The sequence below is a fragment of the Arthrobotrys flagrans genome (genome assembly GCF_004000055.1).
Source record: "Arthrobotrys flagrans strain CBS H-5679 chromosome Unknown unitig_0, whole genome shotgun sequence".
Taxonomy (NCBI): domain Eukaryota; kingdom Fungi; phylum Ascomycota; class Orbiliomycetes; order Orbiliales; family Orbiliaceae; genus Arthrobotrys; species Arthrobotrys flagrans.
Genome location: NW_027137550.1, coordinates 3,488,301 through 3,501,364, shown reverse-complemented (window position 1 = coordinate 3,501,364; position 13,064 = coordinate 3,488,301). Strand labels below are relative to the sequence as shown.

The following is a 13,064-nucleotide window of genomic DNA, read 5'->3' as shown; positions in this document are numbered from 1 at the left end:
TCATATATCATAGACTTGAAGTCCAGAGGCGAGCATGTATATGTAACATTGAGAGCTGAGTATTGTAAATGGCCGGTATATCAGCTCCGAGGGCACCAGCACCAGAACATCGTGAACGGTCATTGGCGAAGGTGCTGGCATTGTTGTTATTTTGAGGGAGACCCTGGCGATAGCGCAATACGATTGGCTGGGGCCCCTGAAAGGCGTTTAATCTTGAAAGGGTGTGGCCGTGAGACGGCAAACTTTTGTTCAACGGGAATCTTTAAGTCTGGAGATCCCACCGATGTAGTAGGATTTTAATTAATATCCAGCCATCCAATATATGTACTACCGCTATCAATATTTATCTTATTCCTCGACGACTCTTCTTTGACAGTAAAAGCGTAGATACATCATCTCAACATCCTTTGATACCCAATATATCGCTCTGAAGGGCTAAGTCAAGCGTTGCCGAATTGGATTGTTTTTGGCAACAACAACAACACCCAGTCACCATCCAAACACAGCAACTGAACATCAACAACATCGACTCCATACTCCATCTCCATCCAATCGTCACCCATCGACCACCTCACTTCTCCCTCCGACCAACCTGCAACCCCCCAAACCACCATCACCGTCTCCCTTGTCGAACCTCACACTCACTCCTTGACTTCAACTTCGATTTCGACTTCGACTCCTCCGATACCATCTACCCGCACCTCGAAGCCATTCCGTTGTTACCGTCATCGGTCCCTCTCCCTGTCGACCATAATCCAGGCCAAACCATGTTCCAACCACCTTCCTCGGTCTAAGACGCGAAGAAGACGGCATTCCGTATTCATCACAAACCCACCAAGGACCTCCGACACGCTCGAAATATTCTCACCATCTCTGCCTTTACCCGTTGGTTACTCGTCTTCCGACATCAACAACAAACCCTCACTCCCGCCACCCTCAACACTTACCGTCTACCCTTACTGCATTTGTGGGTTTCACAATTTTTCAAGCGGGTAAGGTCTCTGCAAACACAGAGACTACAACCGCTGATTAATATCCAACCTACAAACTGCTTTCTTCAATCACCTCCTTCCTCTCATCGTCTCTTTTTTCTCCAAACTCTGGCGCTCCTGGTTCTCCATCCAAGGCTGCATCACAGAGATTAAGCATGGAGACATACGATTCGAAACGACGCCCTCCGCGGCCGCCCCTTTTCACCAGTAATTCGACAGGATCGGCCAGCCTCCATAGCTCCGGATCATGCGATCCATCGTTACTACCTGCCGTTTCGTCACAGCTCCGGAAAGTTGTCTGGTACTCGCTCGACAATAACCTCATCACCAACGCCATATTCACAGCTGAGCGGCTGATAGCATTTGATTCGAAGGATCCTGAGAACACATACCTCCTCGCCCTGTCCCTTTACCGTGGTAATCACGTTAAGCACGCTGAGAGTATCACGAAGTCTGTTAAAGGACATTTGGGGTGTTCGTATATCTACGCCCAATGCTGTCTGGTATTGAAAAAGTTCCGGGAGGGTATTGCAGCACTAGAAAAGTGCAAATCCTTATGGGTTAGCGAGAGTCACTGGAGTATGTGTATTCGCCCGGTATCCGTTTGTATACGCTTTGGGGACTGACCAAGGTTTTTATTTTCATTAGATCAACACTCAGATAAAGAACGACGTTCAACACCAGATGCAGCAGCTGTCCTTAATGTCCTAGGTGACTTGTTTATGGGTATGCGAGATGATAAGCTAGCCCTTCAAGCGTATCATGCCTCGTTTGTCGCAAATCCATACCTTTGGGATTCTTTTAGCTCTACCGCGGAGACGGGTGCTGCACTTAAGGCCGGAGCAGTATTCAAACCGACAGAGGAAATGCTTGCCGTTGCTAGGATGGCTAGCCAGTCACTGAATTCATCGATGACGGAAGAAACAGTTACCTCCCAAAGCCAATTCAACAACAGTCAAGATCACGATCCATTCTCTTCTTCTTCTTCGCAATCACGAGATCCCGGAACCGTTTTTGGTGTGCCGCCCGCCCCGCAAAATAGGTTGAACGAGGGTGGGGCAAATGTGGGGATGGAAACTCCAACGAGTGATAATGTCATTCCGGCTTCCATCGACTACCCTAAAGCGCCATCCCGTAAAGCTCGACCTCAAAGCTTGATAGATGCTCCGCGAAAGACTTTGATGACCAGATCGAGAGATCAGGATCACCAGCTAGAGAAGAAAAGGTCCATCGCTAGTACCGATGAGGCTAAGAACTCCCAGACTGCTGTGACCGCTCCGGCTACTCGCAGAAGCAATCGGATTCTCAACTCAAGCCGAATTGCCAGTAAATTTGCGGCGACCGGGCAACGAGAAGCGAAGAAGCCTAAGACGGCTACTAAATCTTCAAGTCGAAGTCAATTAGCTGCGGACAAGGCATCGAGTGCTCTGGTTCATAGCCAGGGCGATGTCCACATGGCGGAGGCCCGACCAATATCGGCTCCGATTCCGAGACCGCAGGAACCTAAAGAAGTCCTGGCACATGTTGTTATCTTGGACCTGTATAGAAAACTCGGAACTGCATTGGTTAATCTCTGTCGTTTTGATTGTAAAGCGGCCGTCATGAACTACCAGTCCTTAAACTCGGTTCACAGGGAAACTCCATACGTCCTTGCGAAGCTTGGGCGAGCCCTATATGAACTTTCTAGGTATACTGAGGTAAGTTCTCATATATGATTTGAGGGGACGGTTTCTAGAGCTAACATTGTATAGGCTGGTGAATGCTTCGCGAAAGTCCGCCTGATGGATCCCCTACGCATGCAAGAAATGGAAACATACTCAACCCTGCTTTGGCATCTCAAGAAGGATGTTGAGCTATCATTCTTAGCTCATGAACTCTTTGATTTGGACCGAGTCTCTCCCCAGGCATGGTGCGCTCTAGGAAATTGCTACTCTCTCCAGCGGGACCACGACCAGGCTCTCCGATGCTTCAAGCGTGCCACTCAGATCGACGACGGACTCGCCTATGCTTACACATTACAAGGGCACGAACATCTCGCCAATGACGACCTTGAGAAGGCGATGTCGTGTTTCAGAAGCGCTCTATCTGCTGATAGCCGTCATTACAATGCTTGGTATGGAATCGGGAAAGTCTATGAAAAGTCAGGGAAGAACGACATGGCTCTCAGGCATTACAAGACCGCTTACTCCATTAACCCTACAAACGTTGTCTTGATCTGCTGCGTCGGTGCGGCGTTTGAGAAGGAAGGGAATTATAAACAAGCTCTAGTCCATTATTCGAAGGCCTGCGATCTTGCACCGGGTAGTGCTCTGTCAAAATTCAGAAAGGCCCGCGTTTTAATAGGATTAGGGAAATTGCATGTAAGTTTGACCGTGACATGTTTCTGTTATGTTGGCCGAGTGACTTACACCTATTGCGAATTAGGCGGCACGGGATGAACTTGTCTCTATTAAGGATATTGCCCCGGAGGAAGCAAACGTACATTTCATGCTTGCTAGAGTTTATAAGTTGCTTCACGAGAAGCAGCTTGCTGTCAAGCATTTTACGTCCGCTCTGCACTTAGACCCTAGAGTAAGAACCGACGAGTTCCCAACCCCGTTAAGGTCCACGCTAACACATTCATTTGTAGGCGAGCTCGTTGATCAAAGAAGCGATGGAGTCACTAGACGACCCCAACGAGGATTCGTACATAGAAGACGCGGAGCCATACTTGGAGCAGTAATCTGTGTCCCCTCAACCTTAGACCCCACCACCACTCTCATCCAACCCTATCTTTCCATCATAACATTAGGTATCTATATCTGGATCGAGGAATTTTGCAATGGGTTTCCTCTTTTTTCTTATTTTCCGCCTCCTTCCTGTACTCTTGAGAGGGTTTCTTCTTATGGTCTATGTTGCCTGTGGGCGTCGCTAACCACGGTTGTCTAGCGTCCATTTTTCTGGACTCTACCTGCACATCAGGATGTTTTACAGAAAGAAAAGACAAAATGCATGTATCTTGCATCACTTAAAAACACGGCGTTCTTGCGTTACTTTTATTGAATTTTTTTTCTCTTTTATGGCTAGCGTTATAGGTCCTGTTTTGTTCTTCTGTTGTTTTCTTGTTGTTCCTACTACCATTCGGGGGGTTGTTTTCCAATTAGTGGCGTTTTGCTCCCTGATTCCGACACTAATGTCCTTTTTGCTTTTCGAGGAGTATCAGCTCTGAAATGTTACTTTTAATGCAAGATGAGTTGAGGGTTAACGTTTATGGGACAAACTCGATAATGACTTTCCTCGAGGATTTTTCTTTCTAACTCCGACTCCCACTCGCTTTTTTCCAGTGTCCTTTTTGTTATGCTTGCTTAGCCTCTCTTTCGCCCTCTCTTCTTGTCCCGTCCTGTTAATAGGTTTAAATTTTCTATAAGCGCTCATGTATTATAGCTAGGATAGATAGCTTGAGACGAAATCAGGAAAAAAATGAAAGGTCCCCGAGAAATATGTGTATATAGGGATGTTATGAATTTTTAGCTTGTATTTTGATGCTGATCGTGCATTAGATGAAACTAAGTGATAAGAGTTTGTGATGTGACGCTAAATTTCGATTGGATATATGTATGTAAAGGGGATATACATTAAATGATATGTGTAGTAATATATACTGGTTAATAGGTTCGAGTAGATGGGGCTCGGGCAGATGGTTTATATTCGTGCATGTGGTGTCAGTGAGGGTGTAATCTCAGGGCTTTAGAGAGGGATTGGTATTATTCATTAGGGTCCCGAAGGAACTGTGAAAATGAGAAGTCGAGCTCTTCTCCAAATTTCTTGAATTGGTCGGCTGTACATAGTCGACGTTAGATATACTCCCATTGATAGGACGTAAAGAGGAGGGGGGCTTACTATATTGTCCAGTTACGGCACAATCCGAATCCAGACCTATTTCATATGCCTTTGGTAGAAGGGCCGTTAATTCGGCCTGCCTGCGACGAGATGAAGGATGAGTGCTTAGAATCTCTGGGGGTCGTGGCATCTTTTTCTCTTCGATTTCCATTCGCTCCCATCTATTCACACAATTAGTTCAACATTTTATACAAAGAAAGAGAGCAAGAGATAAAGAAAACTTACACAGCAACAGCAGCCTTAGGATCATAACAACTCTTCGCCATAAGCAACAATCCAATATGATCCGCCTCACTCTCCTGCGCCCTCGACTTCGGCATATCAATCGCAAACTGTAACAAATGAAGGCTCATATCCCCCGGTACCCCCCAAAACAACTCCACCACCCACGCCGCAGCAATCAAGAATATCCCCCTACTAATCTGTTCCCCCAGATGACATGCAACATTATGTCCAATCTCGTGCCCCAACACCGCAGCCAACCCATCATCACCACCACAAACCGGTAATATCCCCGTAAACACAAATACCTTCCCCCAGGAATCACAAAAGCATTTGTTTCGTCAGATTCAATCACAGTAGCCTGCCAATTATAATCCGACGGTAACCCGGAGTTGGGAGCTAATCTTCCTAATACCCTACGGACTTGTATTGATCTCGGATCATTCTCCGGGAGGATTCTTCCTTGGTATTGTTCGAGGATTTCTTTGTGTTTGTCTTCGGAGAGGGATTGGAGGAAGTCTTCGGAGATTATGTTAAAACGACGGCGGCCGGAGATGGGCACTTCTTCGAGGTTGTAGACGTAGAAGCTGCCTGTTAGGGCGCCGAGGCCGGCGGCTTCGAGGAGGAAGGTTGGACGGGCGGCCCAGCGGAGGAGGGCTATGTAGGCGCCCCAGCGGAGGCGTTGGGATCGTTGGTATTTGGTGGGGGAGGGGTTGGAGGGGGTGCTGTGGAATTGACGGGAGAAGAGGGAGGGTTTAGGGGGGTGGAGGAAACTTCTAGTTGCGGTGGGCTGGGATAGCCGTGGGAGCAGAGGGGTTCGCGGGGTAGGAAATCGGGCGCGGGTGAGGCGGCATGCTATTCTGAGGGACGGGAGCATCTTGAAGTTCAAGTAATTGACTCTTTCTACATATTACATCGTGATGAACGGGCGAGGTTTATAAGTACCAAGTAAGTGCTTACCGGCTTGGTTAACGATCCGAGGGTGAATCATGGGTCACGTATGCGATTATGGCTTACTAGACATATGCATTCGGCGACGGCGAAATAGCCAAAGCTAGGGGGCTATCTTTAGCGCCGGCTAGCCGAAGCATATGTCTTGAATCTGTAGACTCTTAAAACCAAGACTCCGTTAAGTAATTCGAGACGACTGTGAAGTGTCACCTATGATTTACCCTTTTATAACCCTGGATTCCACAATTTTATATAAAATAATAACAGGTAGCAGGAGAAGGAGTAGCAGATTGTAGTTGCAGTTCCGCCTATCGATATCACTTCCACTGCGTTGAGACGGCCCACCACAAAATTTGCGATGGCTGTTTCATCGCCAAAAACGAACCTCATCCACGGAGCTCAATTCTTCATCAAATCGCTTGATTTTAGCATCAATCGAATACTAGCGTCATTTTATGAAAATGATGAACCATCATTGAGAACTAATGAGGTTTTGGAAATGAAAAAAGTCACGGGGTCTGGCGGGTCGTTGTTTCTTGTTGGCTGGAACAACATGACGTAATTGCAATTGATATTAAAGAATTTATAGATGCTAGTTAGTCTAGCCTCGAATACCAGTATTCAGTCTGATCGTTCTTCCGAGAAAATTCGAAAACATCTCTAGCTCTTCGTCCCCGGTTTTTCTTGATACCCACCCTTGTCAAAAATGTCACCCCGGACCCACGACAAGGTTCAAGCCTTCATACCCCGGACATCAGCCTATCCAAAAAAGACGACGAAAAAAAAAAAAAAAAGTCCCTCGAACCAGATTCGAACTGGTGACCTGCAGGTTACGATTTAACTCAGAAGTTTGAGCTTCTGAAGACTATTACAGCCTGTTGTGATACCAACTACACCATCGAGGGGGTGTGGATGAAGACCTATCATGTTGGTATTGCGTAGAATAATCTCCAAGGTCCCGGCTCTTATTCTACTTTCTTGGTCCCTACCTAAGCTACACTTATATATGATGGAATTATGAGATTCCGTTAGTTATTTAATAACGCTTCTTAACTTCTTTGGCTTTGGGAAAGCCTTTCTCTCGAACTTATTCTTATTGTTCGAGGACTTGAAAAACCGCTGTAGCGACAATCCGGCGTCGCTACACAGTACAACGACACGCTACGACGCCGCAGTGACAGGCACCACAACGACAACACGATAGCACTGTATCCCTTATTCCTCTCGCTGGATCTACATACTAAGTATTTCCCCCAATGGTCTATAGGTTGCTAATAATTTTTAATTTTTAATTTTTAATTTTTAATTTCATATTTCATATTTTATATTTTATATTTTTTAATTGCCTCAGAGTTAACATGTCTTAACAAGCTCAATCATGAACTAATGAAACTAGATACTCAAGTTTAAATCTACACCCAAAATAGAATGTGTTGACATCGTTGTGAATTCTCTCGCCTTACCCAAAATGGATAGTCGCACCAAAAGACCGACCAATCATATTTTTCTAGGCGTCAAAAAAGGGAAACCTCTTGTGAAAGTTGAGAGATCCCGGCTTCGATATTGATCAATGACATTCTTAATCAACCTCGATAGCTAAATATTCCAGAACCTTTTCCAAAGCCTTCCTATCTCCATCCTGTGTACCGACCAAATCTTCATCTATCCTTCCGTTCATCCATTTCTAAAACCAGTTACCCAAAGATCATCACACTCATCAATAATATCATTCCCAAGACTCCCAGTCCCCCAAGCTGCCCCGATCTCATGCAACTCGTCAATCGTTTGACGTATCTTCATCGCCCACTTCTCTCCCACCTCCCTCGGCTCTTCACCAACCTCGATTATTTCAAGAGTCTCCCTAGACTCTTTGGTAGGGGTCCGTTCGCTCAAGAACCCTATAATATCATCGTGAACCGCGTGTTTGACATATCCCAGTAACTTCGGAACTCTGATAGAATCGACACCAGCATTATGGATCTTCCCCAGCCTCGAGAACTCCCCACGGAGATTTGCAGCGGTACAGAACATATCTTGCCCGTTAATTACCACTCTGAAGGTATTTCCCCGCTAGAGGGCCCCGGAGACCAATATATCCCGAGATGAATACTACCGTCAACCTGAAAATCCAGACCAAGATCTTTGATCAATCCAGGGCTAGCAACTCCTGTGACAGTGTATTTACCATCAGCGGTTTCGAAACCGAAGTACAAAGACTCGGGGTAAAGGAACGAATGTAAAGTCTGATTTCCAGGTATCCCGGCTGCTATCAGTGGGGGCGGAGGTATTGTATCAAAAAAACTCTTTCCCAACATCAACCACCATATCTATAACCTCGTACAAAACTTCATCATCCAATTCTTTGGAATTATCGTAGTGAGGGAAATTATTACTTACCCAGATTCGAATTTGCTACTCAGCGTTATAAGAGGCTCAATTTGGAGTGGCTGTGAAGGTAAATTCCAACTTTGTATTACGAGACAAATCAATCCTCAATCTTCAACTACGTTTTATTAAAACCACAACCAAACTCCTCGACCGTTGAATTCTATAACCCCAATGCCCAATGCAAAAAAAAAAAAAAAAAGATTCCATAGCATTATACATCCAAAGCGATATCGATTCGAGGCTACAAAAACCCTAATAAACACTTGCAATGTGCACATGCAAAAAGAACCACAAACCACCACTAACAATATACTGCTCTTGAGCCCCGCTTTCATCCGCTTCTCCCTGGCTGGCCCCCATACGAGCCAGAATCTCTCTAAGTTCTGCCTCACTAAACCGCAGCGATGGATCATCCGCTAGGTTATTTATATTTTCTATTTCCTCACGGGCGCCCTGGACGGAATTGTGGACAGTCTGTTGGTCGGGAAGGTTAACAGTCTGATGAAAGACGAAGTTAACACTCTGTCGTCCCCATCGATATCGAAATTAAGGAAACTAGAAAAGTCGATAACGGGAGGAGACTCTAATATCGGAAGGCCTTCTTTTGTTTGTCCTTTTTGGGGGGTTGCCGGTGCTAGAGTCTGTCGTCTGAACGGCTGTTGTGCTTTATCTTTGTTATGCCAAGCCCACCAACATCTGTTTCTTTCCATACGCCAACTTATCCTTCGAATAAAAGATATTCGCATATTGCTCCGCTAGGTGCGCGCATTGATTTTCAGCAAGTAGTATATCCCGAGGTGAAGCTCGAGGTCTTCCATCTTGAAATACGTCCTGAAGGACACACCGATACTTTACAGAAATGTTCGGAGCCCTTAGAGCATCAAAAAGGCGGTTATAAGCTGGGTACTTGTGTTTAAGACGGTGAATAAGCTGGATGGTATGCTGGGTCAGTCGGAATTTATACTGGCGGTTGCCAGTGACTTTGAAATAGGCGATTATGTAGTAGGTCTCTTCGGAGTAGAAGTTGGTGTAGAGTTTTCGGAAGTCTTCTCTAATCCGGCCATGTGGGTTTTCACAGAGCTTGTTGTGGTGTAGGGTTAGAGTGCCGCATGTTATGTAAAGGCCCTCCTTTAATTGCCCGCAGATACGGGTTTCTTCGCTGGGCAGTGGATATGGTAATCGTATTTGCGGCGGCAGCGGCGCTGCTGGCCTTGTCCGGCTTGGGAAATGATCGGATCATATTCCCTTGGAAGCTCCTCATCTTCGGGCCATCGTGAAAGATACGCAGGCTCATGCGCATCATCCTCTGTACTACTCTACATCGTGTGATTTTGAGAACGTGAGCTTGAACTTGAAATAGTTAGGATCAAACTATCACAGTGATAGTGGGAAGGGATGGTAGACAAGGCGATAGGACACTTGTCTTCTAGCGGAGTGTCATCTATTTCTAAATATTAACATGCTACCGATATAACAATGATTATCCCAGTTGATCTCTCCTTATCGGATCTACGAACGTTGAATATTTGAATATAAAACGAGTCAAGACTGTTATAATATTCAAGATCGCAACAAACTGCTCATAAATACCCATTATAAAACTAGGGCTGTACGACCGGTCGACCAAAATATTTAAATTGCGATGATTTCCTGCACAACAATTTCATACTTATTACTTCTTATCTCCCCATAGTATCCCTAAGATCTTATTCCTAAGCTCTTCACTGGGGCCCGGAATTGCATCTTCCCAATCGATCCCACCGACTTCGCCACTGACGTCCCCAATATGCGGCATCTCTGGATCAAATTGCTCAATTCCCTTCAGGGTGACAGTCTCACCGACTTTATCTGCTCGTTCTGTAGTGCCCCGTATCTGATCCTTCGCCGTATCAAGTTTCTGCTGAGATGCCGTTGTAATATTTTGGATCGTCTCATTCTGCTGGTAAGCCTCGTGGGCAGTTCGGCTAGCGTCCGTAACTACGCTCGACAACGTTTTATTCTTCTGCTGTAGCCTTATGATAAGTATATAAAGAGATAAGATCTGTCTATGCAGAGCCTCCTTGATAAGCATTGTGATTCCTATATATATTCTTCGTCAGTATAATAACTACTCAGATACCTCCGAGTGAAAATGTATATGATCCAATAAGTACCATTCGAAAAGAAGCCCTTGGAGATCTCGCCCCATACGCCTTCATACATTCCCATAACCCCGCCAGCCCTATATGCCTCTTTCAAGGCTTCTAATACTGGAAACTTTCCGCTCGCTCCGTCTTTTCTCCGTACTTGCGATCTCGCCTTTGCCATGGATATAGGATACATAATCGAGCTAGCTACTACTTTTGAAATTGCAGCTAGCAAGAATGTTTGCCCTCCAGTCGGTTTTTTTCTATACTGCTTCGGCAACAACGATTTTAACATTTCGTAAAGGAAGAATGTAATAGCAGGGTTTAATGTTAATAGAAGTGTAGCGTCGTAACCAGACCAGAAACCTCTGATGCCCTTTTCTGTGTAGATTTGTTTGATAATTGTATTTGCATCCGTGTTTTCGAGGGATTTTTTGTTCCCTTGTCGTCGGAGAGCGGCCGTTTGCTTCCTAGTTACTATATTTGCAATTGGCGCGGTAAAGAGCTTTGCGATTACACCGGATAGAACGCCTATTGAGAGTTCTTCGAAGACTCCGAGGGTTTTTGGAGTTTTGCCCGATGGCAGGGTATTTGCTCGAAGGCGCCTTTGGCGCATAAAGTTGTCTACCCCCAAATCAATCATGAGTACTAATCACCTATTACGGATGAAATTTATAATAGAAGAGAGGCCTTACACGAAAGAAAGTAGATAAATGCCGACCCCATACTATTCGCCGCATCCTGCAAACACCCCTCATAAAAGGCCTTTGCCCCCCCTTCGTCTTTATATATCCTCTTCGCAGCATCGACGAAATCTTTATACAATCCATCCTCTCCCTTTTCATCGTTACCATTATTGTCTGAAGCCACCCGAATCGCACGTTGGACTTGCAATCTTTTTACGATTAAGTCGATGGGGTATACTGCAATATTTGATATCGAAGTGCCAACTGCGCCGGAAAGACCTGCTATTATGGCATTATATTCGTCTGGAGGTTGGATTCGGGGTTTCGAGGGTGGTTTGAGAAGTTCCTCTGCTCTATAGCATGTTGTTAACGTGTCAGATTTCCATGAGTATTTCTAGAGCATTGCCATGCATATACGTACTCGAGGTGGTAGAGCTCGAATGCGTCCTTTGTGTCACGTTGTTAGCATGGGCACGTTATAATTGACTACAATGTCTAACGAGGAAGCCGTTGATATCTTACGAGATCACTGTTGTAGTAAGTATAACGATTCATCGTTGATTTTATTTCAATTTTTTGACATCTAAGAAAGTATTCGTTCAGCAATACATGTTAGTGGCCATGATGGGGCACGGAGTTTTTATGACTTCAACAAGTTACCGAACTACGTCATTTCGGCAAAACCAACGGACTCCGACATGTACATGACCAACTAAGACACGACCGCGGAAGCTTGGCCCCGGATTGGCGCCACCCTTGAGACTTTTTATCGGCAGGCTTGCACGAAAGCTTGAATTGATTACTATCAAAATGTCGCAGGAAGCACTTGTCAAATCGTGGGGATACTCCCATATCTTCACCTGGACCGATGGACCGTAAGTAGCCACTTTACCCCGATATCCCTCTTCGGGGGCCTCGTGTTCTCTTCCTCTTCGTATATTCTACTTCGAGATATGATATTAATTTAATATAAATAGGAACGAATACTACCCGCCCCACCGCCACGCCACCGAGACTACGCATTTGATCGTGCGTGGGTCTTTAACCATTCGATATCCTGAGAATGATAATCCAGAGGAAAAGACGGCCCATGGTATCGGCGAGAGAGTCGATGTGGGGAAGAATGTGCTACATGAAGTTTGGATTGGGGATGATGGGTGTACTTGTAAGCCAGCCACTGCATCCCCACGCTCCTATGTTTGAAGCTTGGAGTTTCAGACCACAGAGTTCGGATGAATTCATATTAAAGCACCCTATGATAATCAGGCCACCATCACCGCTCGCTAACTCTATACCGCGCAGACATAATCGGGGAGTAGCAGAACAGTCGGCATACCGCGGAGGATACATGTTTCTCTGATACGAGGTTTGTCCTCGACGAGATACATATGATACCTAGGTAGATACCCAGACTGGACTTGCCGGGATTGATATGCCTGCAAGCAGGATCCCTGGCGTAAGATGGACGTGTAAGCCGTATGTAAGACGGTAAGCTGCTTTGGCGACAAATGCGGGTCAGACTTTTAAATCGACAGAAATTGGATGTAACCTCCGCCAAACTATAAAACCCGACAGCTCCCCATATTATATTTCATCTCCTTCTCCTTCTCGTCAGCTTCATCGACCTCTCATATTCTGACAGTCATCGCTCGCGATTTTCTCGAGATATCGACATACCCACCGCTTTCACCCTGTCAGATCTGTCAATGCCGGCATCCGAGACATCTGGTCGTTTCGCATCGCTTCCCGTTTGAGGATCCTCATTAGATCCGTAACGTACCGGACTTCAACGGTACTTACGTACCTCCAACCGCAACCAT

The 13,064-nt window shown here is 45.6% G+C and overlaps 5 protein-coding genes across 5 annotated transcripts; 2 read left to right on the top strand and 3 right to left on the bottom strand.

Moving 5' to 3' along the window:
• Positions 1 to 1,147: 1,147 nt before the first annotated feature.
• Positions 1,148 to 3,714, top strand: DFL_004075 (uncharacterized protein; the record flags this gene model as incomplete). The annotated part of the gene is made up of 5 exons (XM_067633110.1): positions 1,148 to 1,571; positions 1,641 to 2,689; positions 2,744 to 3,352; positions 3,417 to 3,563; positions 3,622 to 3,714. The coding sequence occupies 5 exons, from the start codon at positions 1,148 to 1,150 to the stop codon at positions 3,712 to 3,714; spliced, it is 2,322 nt and encodes a 773-aa protein (XP_067491312.1).
• A 1,021-nt stretch (positions 3,715 to 4,735) lies between these two features.
• On the bottom strand, positions 4,736 to 5,970 carry DFL_004074 (uncharacterized protein; the record flags this gene model as incomplete). The annotated part of the gene is made up of 4 exons (XM_067633109.1): positions 4,736 to 4,809; positions 4,872 to 5,032; positions 5,097 to 5,288; positions 5,402 to 5,970. 4 exons carry the CDS (start codon positions 5,968 to 5,970, stop codon positions 4,736 to 4,738), a joined length of 996 nt encoding a protein of 331 aa, XP_067491311.1.
• A 1,748-nt stretch (positions 5,971 to 7,718) lies between these two features.
• On the bottom strand, positions 7,719 to 8,075 carry DFL_004073 (uncharacterized protein; the record flags this gene model as incomplete). The annotated part of the gene is made up of 1 exon (XM_067633108.1): positions 7,719 to 8,075. One exon carries the CDS (start codon positions 8,073 to 8,075, stop codon positions 7,719 to 7,721), a length of 357 nt encoding a protein of 118 aa, XP_067491310.1.
• A 2,029-nt stretch (positions 8,076 to 10,104) lies between these two features.
• DFL_004072 (uncharacterized protein) lies at positions 10,105 to 11,799 on the bottom strand (the record flags this gene model as incomplete). The annotated part of the gene is made up of 5 exons (XM_067633107.1): positions 10,105 to 10,511; positions 10,586 to 11,182; positions 11,254 to 11,597; positions 11,666 to 11,691; positions 11,767 to 11,799. The coding sequence occupies 5 exons, from the start codon at positions 11,797 to 11,799 to the stop codon at positions 10,105 to 10,107; spliced, it is 1,407 nt and encodes a 468-aa protein (XP_067491309.1).
• Positions 11,800 to 12,054: 255 nt separating this feature from the next.
• Positions 12,055 to 12,563, top strand: DFL_004071 (uncharacterized protein; the record flags this gene model as incomplete). Its single annotated transcript, XM_067633106.1, has 3 exons — positions 12,055 to 12,119; positions 12,222 to 12,409; positions 12,547 to 12,563. 3 exons carry the CDS (start codon positions 12,055 to 12,057, stop codon positions 12,561 to 12,563), a joined length of 270 nt encoding a protein of 89 aa, XP_067491308.1.
• Between the last annotated feature and the right edge of the window lie 501 nt (positions 12,564 to 13,064).